General features: G+C 51.8%; 1 protein-coding gene across 1 annotated transcript in view; it reads left to right on the top strand.

Moving 5' to 3' along the window:
- The window catches only part of LOC147091073 (arf-GAP with coiled-coil, ANK repeat and PH domain-containing protein 2-like), a 204535-nt gene that overhangs the window by 97518 nt on the left and 88666 nt on the right, over positions 1-18351 (top strand). Inside the window, 2 exon segments of the mRNA XM_085977535.1 lie at positions 6513-6557; positions 10853-10948. Coding sequence (XP_085833661.1) covers positions 6513-6557; positions 10853-10948 — 141 coding nt within the window.

Raw genomic sequence — 18351 nt, forward strand, 5'->3', positions numbered from 1 at the left:
CTGTATCTAACCCGTGCTGTACCTGCCCTGGGAGTGTTTGATGAGACAGTGTAGAGGGAGCTTTACTCTCTATCGAACCTGTGCTGTACCTGCCCTGGGAGTGTTTGATGAGACAGTGTAGAGGGAGCTTTACTCTATATCTAACCTGTGCTTTACCTGCCCTGGGAGTGTTTGATGGGACAGTGTAGAGGGAGCTTTACTCTGTATTTAACTCGTGCTGTACCTGCCGTGGGAGTGTTTGATGGGACAGTGTAGAGGGAGCTTTACTCTGTATCTAACTCGTGCTGTACCTGCCCTGTGAGTGTTTGATGGGACAGTGTAGAGGGAGCTTTACTCTGTATCTAACCCGTGCTGTACCTGCCCTGGGAGTGTTTGATGAGACAGTGTAGAGGGAGCTTTACCCTGTATCTAAACTGTGCTGTACCTGCCCAGGGAGTGTTTGATGGGACAGTGTAGAGGGAGCTTTACTCTGTTTCTAACCCGTGCTGTGCCTGCCCTGGGAGTGTTTGATGGGACAGTGTAGAGGGAGCTTTACTCTGTATCTAACCCGTGCTGTACCAGCCCTGGGAATGTTTGATGGGACAGTGTAGATGGAGCTTTACTCTGTATCTAACCCGTGCTGTACCTGCCCTGGGAGTGTTTGATGGGGCAGTGTAGATGGAGCTTTACTCTGTATCTAACCCGTGCTGTACCTGCCCTGGGAGTGTTTGATGGGACAGTGTAGAGGGAGCTTTGCTCTTTATCTAACCCGTGCTGTAGCTGCCCTGGGAGTGTATGATGGGACAGTGTAGAGGGAGCTTTACTCTGTATCTAACCAGTGCTGTACCTGTCCTGGGAGTGTTTGATGGGACAGTGTAGAGGGAGCTTTACTCTGTATCTAACCCGTGCTGTACCTGCCCTGGGATTGGTGATGGGACAGTGTAGAGGGAGCTTTACTCTGAATCTAACCCGCGCTGTAGCTGCCCTGGGAGTGTTTGATGCGACAGTGTAGAGGGAGCTTTACTCTGTATCTAACCCGTGCTGCACCTGCCCTGGGAGTGCTTGATGGGGACAGTGTAGAGGGAGTTTTACTCTGTATCTATCCTGTGCTGTACCTGCCCTGGGAGTGTTTGATGGGACAGTGTAGAGGGAGTTTTACCCTGTATTTAACTCGCAATGTACCTGCCCTGGGAGTGTTTGATGGGACAGTGCAGAGGGAGCTTTACTCTGTATGTAACCCGTGCTGTGTCTGGCCTGGGAGTGTTTGATGAAGCAGTGTAGAGGGAGATTTACTCTGTACCTAACCTGTGCTTTACCTGCCCTGGGAGCGTTTGATGGGACAGTGTAGAGCGAGCTTTACTCTGTATGTAACCCATGCTGTGCCTGCCCTGGGATTGTTTGATGGGACAGTGTGGAGGGAGCTTTACTCTGTATCTAACCCGTGCTGTACCAGCCCTGGGAATGTTTGATGGGACAGTGTAGAGGGAGCTTTACTCTGTATCTAACCCGTGCTGTACCTGCCCTGGGAGTGTTTGATGGGGACAGTGTAGAGGGAGCTTTACTCTGTATCGAACCCGCGCTGTACCTGCCCTGGGAGTGTATGATGGGACAGTGTAGAGGGAGCTTTACTCTGTATGTAACCCGTGCTGTGCCTGGCCTGGGAGTGTTTGATGGGACAGTGCAGAGGGAGCTTTACTCAGTATCTAACCCGTGCTGTACCAGCCCTGGGAATGTTTGATGGGACAGTGGAGAGGGAGCTTTACTCTGTATCTAACCCGTGCTGTACCTGCCCTCGGAGTGTTTGATGGGACAGTGTAGAGGGAGCTTTACTGTGCATCTAACCAGTGCTGTACCTGTCCTGGGAGTGTTTGATGGGACAGTGTAGAGGGAGCTTTACTCTGTATCTAACCCGTGCTGTACCTGCCCTGGGATTGGTGATGGGACAGTGTAGAGGGAGCTTTACTCTGAATCTAACCCGTGCTGTAGCTGCCCTCGGAGTGTTTGATGGTGACAGTGTAGAGGCAGCTTTACTCTGTATCTAACCCGTGCTGTACCTGTTCTGGGAGTGCTTGATGGGACAGTGTAGAGAGAGCTTTACTCTGTATGTAACCCGTGCTGTGCCTGCCCTGGGAGTGTTTGAAGGGACAGTGTAGAGGGAGCTTTACTCTGTATCTAACCAGTGCTGTACCTGTCCTGGGAGTGTTTGATGGGACAGTGTAGAGGGAGCTTTACTCTGTATCTAACCCGTGCTGTACCTGCCCTGGGATTGGTGATGGGACAGTGTAGAGGGAGCTTTACTCTGAATCTAACCCGCGCTGTAGCTGCCCTGGGAGTGTTTGATGCGACAGTGTAGAGGGAGCTTTACTCTGTATCTAACCCGTGCTGCACCTGCCCTGGGAGTGCTTGATGGGGACAGTGTAGAGGGAGTTTTACTCTGTATCTATCCTGTGCTGTACCTGCCCTGGGAGTGTTTGATGGGACAGTGTAGAGGGAGTTTTACCCTGTATTTAACTCGCAATGTACCTGCCCTGGGAGTGTTTGATGGGACAGTGCAGAGGGAGCTTTACTCTGTATGTAACCCGTGCTGTGTCTGGCCTGGGAGTGTTTGATGAAGCAGTGTAGAGGGAGATTTACTCTGTACCTAACCTGTGCTGTACCTGCCCTGGGAGCGTTTGATGGGACAGTGTAGAGCGAGCTTTACTCTGTATGTAACCCATGCTGTGCCTGCCCTGGGATTGTTTGATGGGACAGTGTGGAGGGAGCTTTACTCTGTATCTAACCCGTGCTGTACCAGCCCTGGGAATGTTTGATGGGACAGTGTAGAGGGAGCTTTACTCTGTATCTAACCCGTGCTGTACCTGCCCTGGGAGTGTTTGATGGGGACAGTGTAGAGGGAGCTTTACTCTGTATCGAACCCGCGCTGTACCTGCCCTGGGAGTGTATGATGGGACAGTGTAGAGGGAGCTTTACTCTGTATGTAACCCGTGCTGTGCCTGGCCTGGGAGTGTTTGATGGGACAGTGCAGAGGGAGCTTTACTCAGTATCTAACCCGTGCTGTACCAGCCCTGGGAATGTTTGATGGGACAGTGGAGAGGGAGCTTTACTCTGTATCTAACCCGTGCTGTACCTGCCCTCGGAGTGTTTGATGGGACAGTGTAGAGGGAGCTTTACTGTGCATCTAACCAGTGCTGTACCTGTCCTGGGAGTGTTTGATGGGACAGTGTAGAGGGAGCTTTACTCTGTATCTAACCCGTGCTGTACCTGCCCTGGGATTGGTGATGGGACAGTGTAGAGGGAGCTTTACTCTGAATCTAACCCGTGCTGTAGCTGCCCTCGGAGTGTTTGATGGTGACAGTGTAGAGGCAGCTTTACTCTGTATCTAACCCGTGCTGTACCTGTTCTGGGAGTGCTTGATGGGACAGTGTAGAGAGAGCTTTACTCTGTATGTAACCCGTGCTGTGCCTGCCCTGGGAGTGTTTGAAGGGACAGTGTAGAGGGAGCTTTACTCTGTATCTAACCTGTGCTGTACCTGCCCTGGGAGTGTTTGATGGGACAGTGTCGAGGGAGTTTTACTCTGTATCTAACTCGCAATGTACCTGCCCTGGGAGTGTTTGATGGGACAGTGCAGAGGGAGCTTTACTCTGTATCTGACCCGTGCTGTACTGTCCTGGGAGTGTTTGATGGGACAGTGTAGAGGGAGCTTTACTCTGTATCTAACCCGTGCTGTACCTGCCCTGGGAGTGTTTGATAGGACAGTGTAGAGGGAGATTTACTCTGTATCTAACCCATGTTGTACCTGCCCTGGGATTGGTGATGGGACAGTGTAGAGGGAGCTTTACTCTGTATCTAACCCGCGCTGTACCTGCCCTGGGGGTGTTTGATGGGACAGTGTAGAGGGAGCTTTACTCTGTATCTAACCCGTGCTGTACCTGCCCTGGGAGTGTTTGATGAGACAGTGTAGAGGGAGCTTTACCCTGTATCTAAACTGTGCTGTAGCTGCCCAGGGAGTGTTTGATGGGACAGTGTAGAGGGAGCTTTACTCTGTTTCTAACCCGTGCTGTGCCTGCCCTGGGAGTGTTTGATGGGACAGTGTAGAGGGAGCTTTACTCTGTATCTAACCCGTGCTGTACCAGCCCTGGGAATGTTTGATGGGACAGTGTAGATGGAGCTTTACTCTGTATCTAACCCGTGCTGTACCTGCCCTGGGAGTGTTTGATGGGGGAGTGTAGATGGAGCTTTACTCTGTATCTAACTCGTGCTGTACCTGCCCTGGGAGTGTTTGATGGGACAGTGTAGAGGGAGCTTTGCTCTTTATCTAACCCGTGCTGTAGCTGCCCTGGGAGTGTATGATGGGACAGTGTAGAGGGAGCTTTACTCTGTATCTAACCAGTGCTGTACCTGTCCTGGGAGTGTTTGATGGGACAGTGTAGAGGGAGCTTTACTCTGTATCTAACCCGTGCTGTACCTGCCCTGGGATTGGTGATGGGACAGTGTAGAGGGAGCTTTACTCTGAATCTAACCCGCGCTGTAGCTGCCCTGGGAGTGTTTGATGCGACAGTGTAGAGGGAGCTTTACTCTGTATCTAACCCGTGCTGCACCTGCCCTGGGAGTGCTTGATGGGGACAGTGTAGAGGGAGTTTTATTCTGTATCTAACCAGTGCTGTACCTGTCCTGGGAGTGTTTGATGGGACAGTGTAGAGGGAGCTTTACTCTGTATCTAACCCGTGCTGTACCTGCCCTGGGATTGGTGATGGGACAGTGTAGAGGGAGCTTTACTCTGAATCTAACCCGCGCTGTAGCTGCCCTGGGAGTGTTTGATGCGACAGTGTAGAGGGAGCTTTACTCTGTATCTAACCCGTGCTGCACCTGCCCTGGGAGTGCTTGATGGGGACAGTGTAGAGGGAGTTTTACTCTGTATCTAACCTGTGCTGTACCTGCCCTGGGAGTGTTTGATGGGACAGTGTAAAGGGAGTTTTACCCTGTATCTAACTCGCAATGTACCTGCCCTGGGAGTGTTTGATGGGACAGTGCAGAGGGAGCTTTACTCAGTATCTAACCCGTGCTGTACCAGCCCTGGGAATGTTTGATGTGACAGTGGAGAGGGAGCTTTACTCTGTATCTAACCCGTGCTGTACCTGCCCTCGGAGTGTTTGATGAGACAGTGTAGAGGGAGATTTACTCTGTATCTAACCTATGCTGTACCTGCCGTGGGAGTGTTTGATGGGACAGTGTCGAGCGAGCTTTACTCTGTATGTAACCCATGCTGTGCCTGCCCTGGGAGTGTTTGATGGGACAGTGTAGAGGGAGCTTTACTCTGTATCTAACCCGTGCTGTACCAGCCCTGGGAATGTTTGATGGGACAGTGTAGAGGGCGCTTTACTCTGTATCTAACCCGTGCTGTACCTGCCCTGGGAGTGTTTGATGGGGCAGTGTAGAGGGAGCTTTACTCTGTATCTAACTCGTGCTGAACCTGCCCTGGGAGTGTTTGATGGGACAGTGTAGAGGGAGCTTTACTCTGTATCTAACCAGTGCTATACCTGTCCTGGGAGTGTTTGATGGGACAGTGTAGAGGGAGCTTTACTCTGAATGTAACCCGTGCTGTCCCTGCCGTGGGAGTGTTTGATGGGACAGTGTAGAGGGAGCTATACTCTGTATCTAACCAGTGCTTTACCTGTCCTGGGAGTGTTTGATGGGACAGTGTAGAGTGAGCTTTACTCTGTATCTAACCCGTGCTGTACCTGCCCTGAGATTGTTGATGGGACAGTGTAGAGGGAGCTTTACTCTGAATCTAACCCGCGCTGTAGCTGCCCTGGGAGTGTTTGATGCGACAGTGTGTAGGGAGCTTTACTCTGTATCTAACCCGTGCTGTACCTGCCCTAGGAGTGTTTAATGGAGACAGTGTAGAGGGAGTTTTACTCTTTATCTAACCCGTGCTGGACCTGCCCTGGGAGTGTTTGATGGGGACAGTGTAGAGGGAGCTTTACTCTGTATCTAACCCGTGCTGTACCTGTCCTGGGAGTGTTTGATGGGACAGTGTAGAGGGAGCTTTACTCTGTATCTAACCCGTGCTGTACCTGCCCTGGGAGTGTTTGATGGGACAGTGTAGAGAGAGCTTTACTCTGTATGTAACCCGTGCTGTCCCTGCCCTGGGAGTGTTTGATGGGAGAGTGTAGAGGGAGCTTTACTCTGTATCTAACCCGTGCTGTACCTGCCCTGGGAGTGTTTGATGGGACAGTGTAGAGAGAGCTTTACTCTGTATCTAACCCGTGCTGTACCTGCCCTGGGAGTGTTTGATGGGACAGTGTAGAGGGAGCTTTACTCTGTATCTAACCCGTGCTGTACCTGCCCTGGGAGTGTTTGATGGGAGAGTGTAGAGGGAGCTTTACTCTGTATCTAACCCGTGCTGTACCTGCCCTGGGAGTGTTTGATGGGACAGTGTTGAGGGAGCTTTACTCTGTGTCTAACCCGTGCTGTATCCATCAACACATTTTTCTGAATTTTTTTGACGTGCTTTGCTATTTTATTTCTTCTAGATAAACGTTATTCAAGCAAAGAAGAAGAATGAGGTGTTGCAGTTTGTGAGTATGATTTTGACTTCCCTCCTTCTGCCACTTTTGACCAACTTTTGGAGGGCATGACATCATCGCGGGCGAGTGGCTGGCCTGTGACCATGCCTGCCCTTGGGTCAACAGTTGGTCAATGTTACAATGTTTGATTGGAAGGCGTTCTTGCTCCTTGGGTGCTGAACCGTGCAGCGGCTTTATTCCATGGGCACTCTCTGGTACCTCACGCCGGCTGCCGTCCTTCACCCATGCGCCAAAAGAGTGTGCGTCAGTGAAATTACTGCTCAGCCGATCCCATCCTCATCCAGAGTGCACTATCCGACAGGAGTCAATGCATGGTGATCGGCCATGGGAAGCATGGCTGCTTTTTCCCACTCTAGTTCCTAACCAAGGGGCACTAAGGCCCGTTGTAGCACCCCAACTGAGTCATAGAGTCATAGAGTTATACAGCACAGAAAGAGTCCCTTCGGCCCATCGTGTCCACGCCGGCCATCAAGCCCTGTCTATTCTAATCCCATTTTCCAGCACTTGGTCCGCAGCCTTGTATGCTATGGCGTTTCAAGTGCTCATCTAAATGCTTCTTGAATGTTGAAGGTTCCTGCCTCTACCACCCTTTCAGGCAGTGAGTTCCAGATTCCAACCACCCTCTGGGTGAAAAAGTATTTCCTCAAATCCCCTCTAAACCTCCTGCCCCTTACCTTGAAACTATGCCCCCTGGTTATTGACCCCTCTACGAAGAGGAAAAGTTCCTTTCTATCTTCCCTATCTATGCCCCTCATAATTTTGAACACCTCAATCAGGTCCCCCCTCAGCCTTCTCTGCTCTAAGGAAAACAACCCCAGCCTGTCCAGTCTCTCTTCATAGCTGAAGCGCTCCAGCCCAGGTAACATCCTGGTGAATCTCCTCTGCACCCTCTCCAATGCAATCACATCCTTCCTATAGTGTGGCGACCAGAACTGCACACAGTTTTCCAGCTGTGGCCTAACTAGCGTTTTGTACAGCTCCATCATAACCCCCCTGCTCTTATATTCTATGCCTCGGCTAATTAAGGCAAGTATCCCATATGCCTTCTTAACCACCTTATCTACCTGTCCTGCTGCCTTCAGGGATCTATGTACATGCGCACCAAGGTCCCTCTAATCCTCTGTCCTTCCTAGGGTCTTACCATTCATTGTGTATTCCCTTGCCTTGTTAGTCCTCCCAAAATGCATCACCTCACACTTTTCAGGGTTAAATTCCATTTGCCACTGTTCTGCCCATCTAACCACCCCGTCCATATCGTCCTGTAGCCTGAGGCTTCCCTCCTCGCTATTTACCACTCCACCAATTTTTGTGTCATTTGCGAACTTACTGATCATACCTCCTACATTCATATCTAAATCATTAATGTACACTACAAACAGCAAAGGACCCAGCACCGATCCCTGCGGCACACCACTGGACACAGGCTTCCAGTCACAAAAACAACCTTCGACCATCACCCTCTGCCTCCTGCCACTAAGCCAATTTTGGATCCAATGTGCCAAATTGCCCTGGATCCCGTGGGCTCTTACCTTCTTGACCAGTCTCCCATGTGGGACTTTGTCAAAAGCCTTACTGAAGTCCATGTAGACTACATCAACTGCACTACCCTCATCCATACACCTAGTCACCCCCTCGAAAAAGTCAATCAAATTGGTTAGACATGATCTCCCCCTGACAAAGCCATGCTGACTATCCTTGATTAATCCTTGCCTCTCCAAGTGGAGACTAATTCTGTCCCTTAGAATTTTTTCCAATAATTTCCCTACCACTGATGTTAGGCTCACTGGCCTGTAATTCCCTGGTTTATCCCTACTACCCTTCTTGAATAATGGTACCATGTTAACTGTTCTCCAGTCCTCTGGCACCTCCCCTGTGGCCAGAGAGGTTCTGAAAATTTGTGTCAGAGCCCCTGCAATCTCCTCCCTTGCCTCACACAGCAGCCTCGGATACATCTTGTCTGGGCCTTGGGATTTATCCACTTTTAAGCCCGCTAAAACTGCTAGTACCTCCTCCCTCTCAATACTAATTTGTTCAAGTATATCACAATTCTGTTGTTATTTCGGATTTCCAGCATCTGCAGTATTTTGCTATCGTACTAGTGTTTGGTTCACTGCCACCCCTCTTCTAGGAATGCCTACCTTGAAGAAGTTCTGCTCTTCTCTTCGACGGGATCTCCGTTTGGCTCTTCGCACCTAATCTAGAGCTGTCTTTTGTCTCCACTAGTCCTATCTATTTCATTTCCTGTGCTTTTCCAGTCTTGACACAGGGTTTGACCCGAAACGTTGACTCTATTTTCTCTCCACGGATGTTGCCTGGCCTGCTGAGTTTTTCCAGCGTTTTCTGTTGTTATTTCGGATTTCCAGCATCTGCAGTATTTTGCTATCATATCACAATCCCCCTGTCTGATTTCTATGCCTACATCGTCCTTCTCCATAGTGAACACAGATGCAAAATATTCATTTAAAACCTCACCTACATCTTCCGGCTCTACACACAGATTGGCACTTTGGTCCCTAATGGGCCCTACTCTTTCCCTGGTTATCCTCTTGCCCTTAATATACTTATAAAACACCTTGGGATTTTCCTTTATTTTGCCCACCAATGTTTTTTCATGCCCCCACTTCGCTCTCCTAATTTCTTTTTTAAGTACCTCCCTGCACTTTCTATACTTCTCTGGGGCTTCCACTGTTTTTAGTCCTTTGTGTCTGTCAAAAGCCTCCCTTTTTTTCCTAATCCATTCTTGTATATCCCTTGACATCCAGGGTTCCCTGGGTTTGTTGGGTTTTAAGGGAACATGTTGGCATTGTACTTGCTCTATTTCCTTTCTGAAAGACTCCCACTGCTCTGATGTGGATTTTCCTACAAGTAGCTGATCCCAGTCCACTTTGGCCAGATCCTGCCTTATCATATTGGGCCAGTAATTCCGGTCCCAACGCGTGAGTACAGACGGGGTACTCACGCATGGGCCCGTTGGAAGTGCCGGATTTCAGCATGCACAGCACATGCGCGGGAAACCAGCATTTCCTCCAAGGGTTTCAGAGGTCCAACGCGTGCGCGCAGGACTCTGCGCGCACGCATTGAACTTCCTTCTCTTTGACAGGTTTGCCCGTGTGCAAGGGCCTGAACTTTTTACACATATAAAAAGGAGGCGTAAGGACTGGATTCTTGAAGGTAAGTGGTCTATTATTTAAAATTATTACATTTTTTCCACAACGTCATTGTTTTTAAGGGCTTTACAGTAAGGTAAGTTTATTTTTAGACCCGATTTCTTAAAAAATTATTTTTTTCAAAAATTTTATTAATTGTTTAAAATAGTTTTTAAAAGTTATTTATAGTTTATCTAACTATTGGGATGTTTTTAAAAATTTTATTTAAAGTTAAACTAGTCTTTTGGGCGCCCGTACTTTTAATGAGTTTGACAGTTCTTACTGTCAAACTCATGAATGAAGTTTCCCCTCCCCTGATTGGCTGCACAGTGCTCACCTGATCCCAGCCGGCACATCGCACTAACTACGCCGCTGGATCAGGCAAGCACATCGCACCGACATCTGAACCGGGCCAGTGACAGGAATTCCAAGCAGGCCCAGGCTTCAGATGTCGGCGCGCCGGGTGAGTGCACATCGGGGGCTTGCACGTGCGGCAAGCACCCGATCCTAATTTCTGGCCCAATAAAATCGGCCTTCCCCCAATTTAGAACCTTTATTTCCGGTCCATCTTTGTCCTTTTCCATGACTACCTTAAATCTCACCGAATTATGGTCACTGTCACCAAAATGCTCTCCTACTAACACTTCTACCACTTGCCCGGCTACATTCCCTAGAATTAGGTCCAGTACTGCCCCCTCTCTTGTAGGACTTTCTACATACTGGCTCAAAAAGCTCTCCTGGATGCACTTTAAGAATTCCGCACCCTCTAAGCCTTTCACATTCTGACTATCCCAGTTAATATTGGGGAAGTTGAAATCCCCTACTATTATTACCCTGTTATTTCTACACTTCTCTGAGATTTGCCTACATATCTGTTCCTCTATCTCCCCCTGACTGTTCGGGGGCCTATAGTACACTCCCAGCTAGGTGCTTGAGATCAGGTATATCTGCACAGAGCGGGGATTGAGCAATGTGTTGTCTGTGGCTCAGTACCACATTGGGTGGGCAGTGCCCACATCCACTGGGTCATGCAGGCGTCTATTAGTTTTCTATTTTACTGTAAAAATAATTTCGGGCCGTTAGAGGTGACTCGGCCTGTGGCTTCCTGTGCCGCCTGATCTTCGATCTGATTGGTTGCAGATGGTGTCATTCATGGATGCGCATGCCAGCTTCTACACTCAGGGCTACGAGACACTCAAGCGACTCGAAACCTACAAGAAAAAGCTCGCCGAGCAGGTACGGTGTGGAGCGAACTGCTGCTGGCCTCGCGCTGCCCGTGTGGGGTGTCCCAGTGTTCTGCTGGCGGTGGCTCAGCGATAGAATTGCTTCATACAGTTACCGCACACTCCCACTTGCCCACCAGCAGGCACTTTCTCGCTGCTTTGTCACCTGCCTACAACTGCTTTTATTCAGATCAGTCCCTCCATCGCGCTTTGCGTGCAGCTCTCACTCTGTCTGTATGTGTCTTCTGTCTCTCTTGCTGCTTCGCTCCCCCTGTGTGTGGCTCTCTCTGCCCCAGCGTGCACGTGTATGTGTGTCTCGCTCTTTCTATGCCACTTTCTGCGTATGTGAGACTGTGTCATTAGTAGGAGTGGGACTAATTCGTAGCCAGATTATTCTCTGAACGGCAATAGATTGGGAGAAGGGGAAGTGCAACGAGACCTGGGTGTCCTTGTCTAACAAATCTGATCGAATTTTTCGAGGGGGTGACTAGTGGGGTGGATGAGGGAAATGCTGTGGATGTGGTTTACATGGACTTCAGTAAAGCTTTTGACAAAGTCCCGCATAGGAGACTGGTCAAGAAGGTAAGAGCCCATGGGATCCAGGGTGCCTTGGCGCGTTGGATCCTAAACTGGCTGAGTGGCAGGAGGCAGAGGGTGATGGTCGAAGGTTGCTTTTGTGACTGGAAGCCTGTGTCCAGTGGGGTACCTCAGGGATCGGTGCTGGGTCCCTTATTGTTTGTGATCTACATAAATGATTTGGATGAAAATGTAAAAGGTATGATCAGTAAGTTCGCAGATGACACGAAAATTGGTGGGGTGGTAAATTGCGAGGAGGAAAGCCTCCGGCTACAGGACGATATAAACGGGTTGGTCAGATGGGCGGAAAAGTGGCAAATGGAATTTAACCCTGAAAAGTGCGAGGTGATGCATTTTGGACGGACAAATAAGGCAAGGGAATACACAATGAGTGGTAGGACCCTAGGAAGTACAGAGGGTCAGAGGGACCTTGGTGTACATGTACATAGATCCCTGAAGGCAGCGGAGCAGGTAGATAAGGTGGTTAAAAAGGCATATGGGATACTTGCCTTCATTAGCCGAGGCATAGAATATAAGAGCAGGGAGGTTATGATGGAGCTGTACAAAACGCTGGTGAGGCCACAGCTGGAGTACTGTGTGCAGTTCTGGTCGCCTCACTATAGGAAGGATGTGATTGCTTTGGAGAGGGTGCAGAGAAGATTCACCAGGATGTTACCTGGGATGGAGCGCCTCAGCTATGAAGAGAGGCTGGACAGGCTGGAGTTGTTTTCCTTGGAGCAGAGAAGGCTGAGGGGGGACCTGATTGAGGTGTACAAAATAATGAGGGGCATAGATAGGGTAGATAAAGAGGAACTTTTCCCCTTAGTGGGGGGGGTCAATAACAAGGGGGCATAGATTCAGGGTAAGGGGCAGGAGATTTAGAGGGGATTTGAGGAGGAACTTTTTCACCCAGAGGGTGGTTGGAATGTGGAACTCAATGCCTGAAAGGGTGGTGGAGGCAGGAACCCTCACAACATTCAAGAAGCATTTGGATGAGCACTTGAAATGCCATTGCATACAAGGCTATGGACCAAATGCTGGAAAATGGGATTAGACTGGACAGGGATGGATGGGTGGCGCAGACACGATGGGCCGAAGGGCCTCTTTCTGTGCTGTAAAACTCTATGGCCTAGAAATTCAGTTGCCTTAGCGCCGCTTTTGAGGCGCTAGAGGGACTAGCGCCAGAGTTATGGCCAGTTTAAAAATTCCCTGGGGCCCTAAATCGGCGTTGCACCGGTAGCGCTGCGCCGGCACCGATGACGTCATCGGTGTGCGCAGCGTCCCGGTTGCCATGCCGACGGGCCCTAGCGCCGAAATTCAGTTGCGGCCGCCTCGCCCATGGCAGCCGCAACTAAGACTCTGGCAACAGAGTCTTGCATGAGTTTGCGCCGGCGCATTAAAGGCCCCGCGGCGGCCGGCCGCTTTCCCGCCGGCCGCCTGCCCGCAGCTCCCTCCCCGGACTTCTCCCCCCCCACCCCCCGGAACAGATGCAAGCCCGGCACTTGTCCGAGGTGCCGGGCTCATTTTTAGACAGATTTGCGCGGGCCGCGGCCGGGTGCAGGCAGCTCCTCCTTAACGGAAGGAGGAGGCCTGCACTTCCCGAGCCTGCCGCACCGCATCGGGTGCCGCAGCGCCGGAATTGCGGCGCGAAACGGCAGTTAGCGCCGATTTACCGCCGCAAAGACCCTTCAGTAGCGCCGGCAGCCGTTTGGGCGCGGCCCTGCTGAATTTTTGGCGCGCGCAGGGGGACTTAGCGCCGGCACTAACTTCCGGCGCTAAAGCCCTGGCTAAGCCAAAACCCAATTTCTAGGCCTATGACTCTATGACCAGTCGCTGAAGGTAAGCATGCAGGTGCAGCAGGCGGTTAAGAAGGCAAATGGTATGTTGGCCTTCGTAGCGAGAGGGTTCGAGTACAAGAACAAGGATGTCTTGCTGCAGTTGTACAGGACCTTGGTGAGACCACATCTTGAGTATTGTGTGCAGTTTTGGTCGCCTTATCTGAGGAAGGATGTTCTTGCCATGGAGGGAGTGCAGCGAAGATTCACCAGGCTGATACCTGGGATGGCAGGAATGACGTATGAGGAGAGATTGGGTCGATTGGGCTTATACTCGCTGGAGTTTAGAAGATTGAGAGGGGATCTCATTGAAACTTATAAAATTCTAACAGGACTGGACAGACTAGATGCAGGAAGGATGTTCCCGATGGCGGGGGAGTCCAGAACCAGGGGTCACAGTCTAAGGATAAGGGGTAAGCCATTTAGGACAGAGATGATGAGGAATTTCTTCACCCAGAGAGTGGTGAACCTGTGGAATTCTCTACCACAGAAGGCAGTAGAGGCCAATTCATTAAATATATTCAAGAAGGAGTTGGATATATTTCTTAAGGCTAAAGGGATCAAGGGATATGGGGAGAAGGCAGGGACCAGGTACTGAAGTTGGATGATCAGCCATGATCTCATTGAATGGTGGAGCAGGCTCAAGGGGCCAACTCCTGCTCCTATCTTCTATGTTTCTATGACAGCTCTTGCAGGGAGCCAGCACAGGCACGACGGGCCGAATGGCCTCCTTCTGCGCTGTGTCATTAAATGTTTCTATGAAATTGCTGGACTGTGAACACAATCCTGAGCCTTCTGATGCTGGGCCCTCCGGATTGGGAGGTTTTTCTTACAATCGAGATGAATTTGGTTGCGACCTCGGTAATTGGGTGGAAATATATATCACAGAAGGCCCATTTCCCCCTTGCATCTCGTCCCAGCTCAAGGCATGCATTGTGTTTTATAACAGGAGTGCAGGAGCCAGTGCGGCACGTACAACAACAACTTGCATTTATATAGCGCCGTTGATGCAGTAAAACCTCCCAGGCCGCTTAGTGAGCGATGGTCCTGGCTGAACGCAGCTGAGGAGCCAGGTGTCGCATGCTGGGAAGACCGGGGACAATTGCCTCCTGCCGACGATTTCCATATCTTTGTAATAATCCAACGGGCAGAATCAGTCGGAGAGAGGCTCAGGGTGAGCACAGAGAGGCAGTGAAGAGAGGGAGGCACACAGACTGACACAGAGAGAAGTACACAGATGGATTGAGATGGGGCGGGGGAATATTAACATGGGTGAGCGGGTGGGAGTGGGCGCCGGGGGGTTAAGTGGATGAAAAAAAAAATCGAAGCGCATCGGGAAGCCGGCTCCAACCCGCCGACTCGCGGATTTTACTGTCAAAGGGCGGGCAGCCTACTCGGTCCCAGGAGGCGGGTTGGCAATTTTAATATGTTAATGAGGCTGGAAGCCCCGGATTTAAGCTGCTCTGCACGTTTTACTGCGGCCGGCAGGGATTCTCCGGCAGCTGCAGCGAGGCGAGGACAGCCTCGGGGAGCACTCCTTGTGGGCCAGGAGGAGCAGGAGGCCTTTCTCCTGACCCCCAAGCTCAGCCCCCCATCAGACCACACCCCCTACCACTCATACAAAACCCAGCCCCCCGGGATAAGGGATCGGACCTTCCACTCAACACCCACCCTCACACTCTCGGGGTCAGGGATCAGACCCCCCGGGATAAGGGATCGGACCCACCATGGGATCGGACCTTCCACTCAACACCCACCCTCACACTCTCGGGGTCAGGGATCAGACCCCCCGGGATAAGGGATCGGACCCACCATGGGATCGGACCTTCCACTCCACCCACCCTCCCGGGGTCAGGGATCAGACCCCCCGGGATAAGGGATCGGACCCACCATGGGATCGGACCTTCCACTCAACACCCACCCTCACACTCTCGGGGTCAGGGATCAGACCCCCCGGGATAAGGGATCGGACCCACCATGGGATCGGACCTTCCACTCCACCCACCCTCACACTCCCGGGGTCAGGGATCAGACCCCCCGGGATAAGGGATCGGACCCACCATGGGATCGGACCTTCCACTCCACCCACCCTCACACTCTCGGGGTCAGGGATCAGACCCCCCGGGATAAGGGATCGGACCCACCATGGGATCGGACCTTCCACTCCACCCACCCTCACACTCCCAGGGTCAGGGATCAGACCCCCCGGGATAAGGGATCGGACCCACCATGGGATCGGACCTTCCACTCCACACCCACCCTCACACTCCCGGGGTCAGGGATCAGACCCCCTGGGATAAGGGATCGGACCCACCATGGGATCGGACCTTCCACTCCACCCACCCTCACACTCCCAGGGTCAGGGATCGGATCCTCCACCCCACCCCCACCCTCACGGGGTCAGGGATCGGACCTTCCACTCCACCCACCCTCACTCCCGGGGTCAGGGATCAGACCCCCTGGGATAAGGGATCGGACCCACCATGGGATCGGACCTTCCACTCCACCCACCCTCACACTCCCGGGGTCAGGGATCGGATCCTCCACCCCACCCCCACCCTCACGGGGTCAGGGATCGGACCTTCCACTCCACCCACCCTCACACTCCCGGGGTCAGGGATCGGATCCTCCACCCCACCCTCCCGTGGTCAGGGATTGGACCTTCCACTCCACCCACCCTCACACTCCCGGGGTCAGGGATCAGATCCTCCACCCCACCCCCACACTCCCGGGGTCAGGGATCGGATCCTCCTCCCCACCCCCACACTCCCAGGGTCAGGGATCAGATCCTCCACCCCCCACCCCCACACTCCCGCGGTCAGGGATCGGTCTACCTGGTCCTGTGGCCTCCTCTGGATTGCTCTCTGCCCAACTGGAAGCCAAACCTAACTTCCGGCTTGGGAACCTGTCACTGACAGAAGACCCGTGCTGTGGAGGTAAATCTCCACAGCATGCAGGGAAACACTGACTTCCACGTGCTACTGGTACCACCCTCCATCCCAACCAACGCCCCCCCCTGCCCCCACCTTACTCCAAGCGCATCAAGAAGTAAAAAATCCCCCCAGGGAATCAGATAGAGAGAGTGAAAGAGGGAGACACACAGACTGACATAGAGGGACTGAGACAGAGAGAGGCAGAGGGAGACCAAGATTTCTATCTCCCTGTCTCCTGAACATTTCCCCTCTTTATGCTGACTTTGAATGCACTGTGCTGGCTCTGTCCTCCCGGGGTCACCCTGTTATCAGCCTGCACACTGTCCGCAGCACGAGACAGGCAGGAAGCAGTGGCACTGACTGCAATCACAGCCTCGGCTCTTTCAAACAACAGGATGTTCCCTTAACTCTGAGTCCCAGGGATTCTGCGCTTCTCGGCACAGAGCAGGGACGGGCATTGGGAGGCAGTTCCAAGAAGTCCACTCCACAGTATGACTGGGAGCAGAATCGGATCATCATGTTTCCGAATCGGGAACGGTCAGATCCAGGCTGGAGGCAGGGTCAGTATCAGCTCGCCTGTTCTTGCCGTGCGTGAAATGGCTGTGTGATTTCTAACCCTCAGTGTTATCGTGCTGTCAGCCGGGGCTCAGTGGGTCGCAGCCTCACCTCCTAGTCAGAAAGTCGTGGGTTCAAACCCCACTCCAGAGATACATAATCGAGGCTGGCACTCCCAGTGCAGTACTGAGGGAGTGCTGCACTGTCGGATGAGATGCTAAACCGTGGTCCCGTCTGCTCTCTCAGGTGGATGTATTATTTCGGAGAAAAGTAGGGGAGTTCTCCCCGTGTCCTGGGCCAATATTAATCAACATCACTAAAAAAAACAGATTATCTGGTCATTATCACATTGCTGTTTGTGGGAGCTTGCTGTGCATAAATTGGCTGCCGCGTTTCCGACATTACAACAGTGACTACACTTCAACAAGTACTTCATTGGCTGTAAAGCGCTTTAGGATGTCCTGAGGTTGTGAAATAGGCTCCGCTGACACTAAGCTCATGTGAACGGCCACACTGAATGAAGGAATGATTGCAACTGGGATTTGTTGAACCCCAGGCTGCACCGGCACTGACTCTCGACAGTCAGTGTCTGTGGAACTATACCCCAGTGAGAGTCAGTGTGTGTGGAACTGTGCCCCAGTGAGAGTCAGTGTGTGTGGAACTCTACCCCAGTGAGAGTCAGTGTGTGTGGAACTGTACCCCAGTGAGAGTCAGTGTCTGTGGAACTGTACCCCAGTGAGAGTCAGTGTCTGTGGAACTGTACCCCAGTGAGAGTCAGTGTCTGTGGAACTGTACCCCAGTGAGAGTCAGTGTCTGTGGAACTGTACCCCAGTGAGAGTCAGTGTCTGTGGAACTGTACCCCAGTGAGAGTCAGTGTCTGTGGAACTGTACCCCAGTGAGAGTCAGTGTGTGTGGAACTGTACCCCAGTGAGAGTCAGTGTCTGTGGAACTGTACCCCAGTGAGAGTCAGTGTTTGTGGAACTGTACCCCAGTGAGAGTCAGTGTCTGTGGAACAGTACCCCAGTGAGAGTCACTGTCTGTGGAACTGTACCCCAGTGAGAGTCAGTGTCTGTGGAACTGTACCCCAGTGAGAGTCAGTGTGTGTGGAACTGTACCCCAGTGAGAGTCAGTGTCTGTGGAACTGTACCCCAGTGAGAGTCACTGTCTGTGGAACTGTACCCCAGTGAGAGTCAGTGTGTGTGGAACTGTGCCCCAGTGAGAGTCAGTGTGTGTGGAACTGTACCCCAGTGAGAGTCAGTGTCTGTGGAACTGTACCCCAGTGAGATTCAATGACTGTGGAACTGTACCCCAGTGAGAGTCAGTGTCTGTGGAACTGTACCCCAGTGAGAGTCGGTGACTGTGGAACTGTACCCCAGTGAGAGTCAGTGTGTGTGGAACTGTACCCCAGTGAGAGTCAGTGTCTGTGGAACTGTACCCCAGTGAGAGTCAGTGTCTGTGGAACTGTACCCCAGTGAGAGTCAGTGTCTGTGGAACTGTACCCCAGTGAGAGTCAGTGT

This window comes from Somniosus microcephalus, unplaced genomic scaffold, assembly GCF_052327205.1.
Source record: "Somniosus microcephalus isolate GS21.2 unplaced genomic scaffold, FLI_Smic_1.0 unresolved_chr4, whole genome shotgun sequence".
Taxonomy (NCBI): Eukaryota; Metazoa; Chordata; class Chondrichthyes; order Squaliformes; family Somniosidae; genus Somniosus; species Somniosus microcephalus.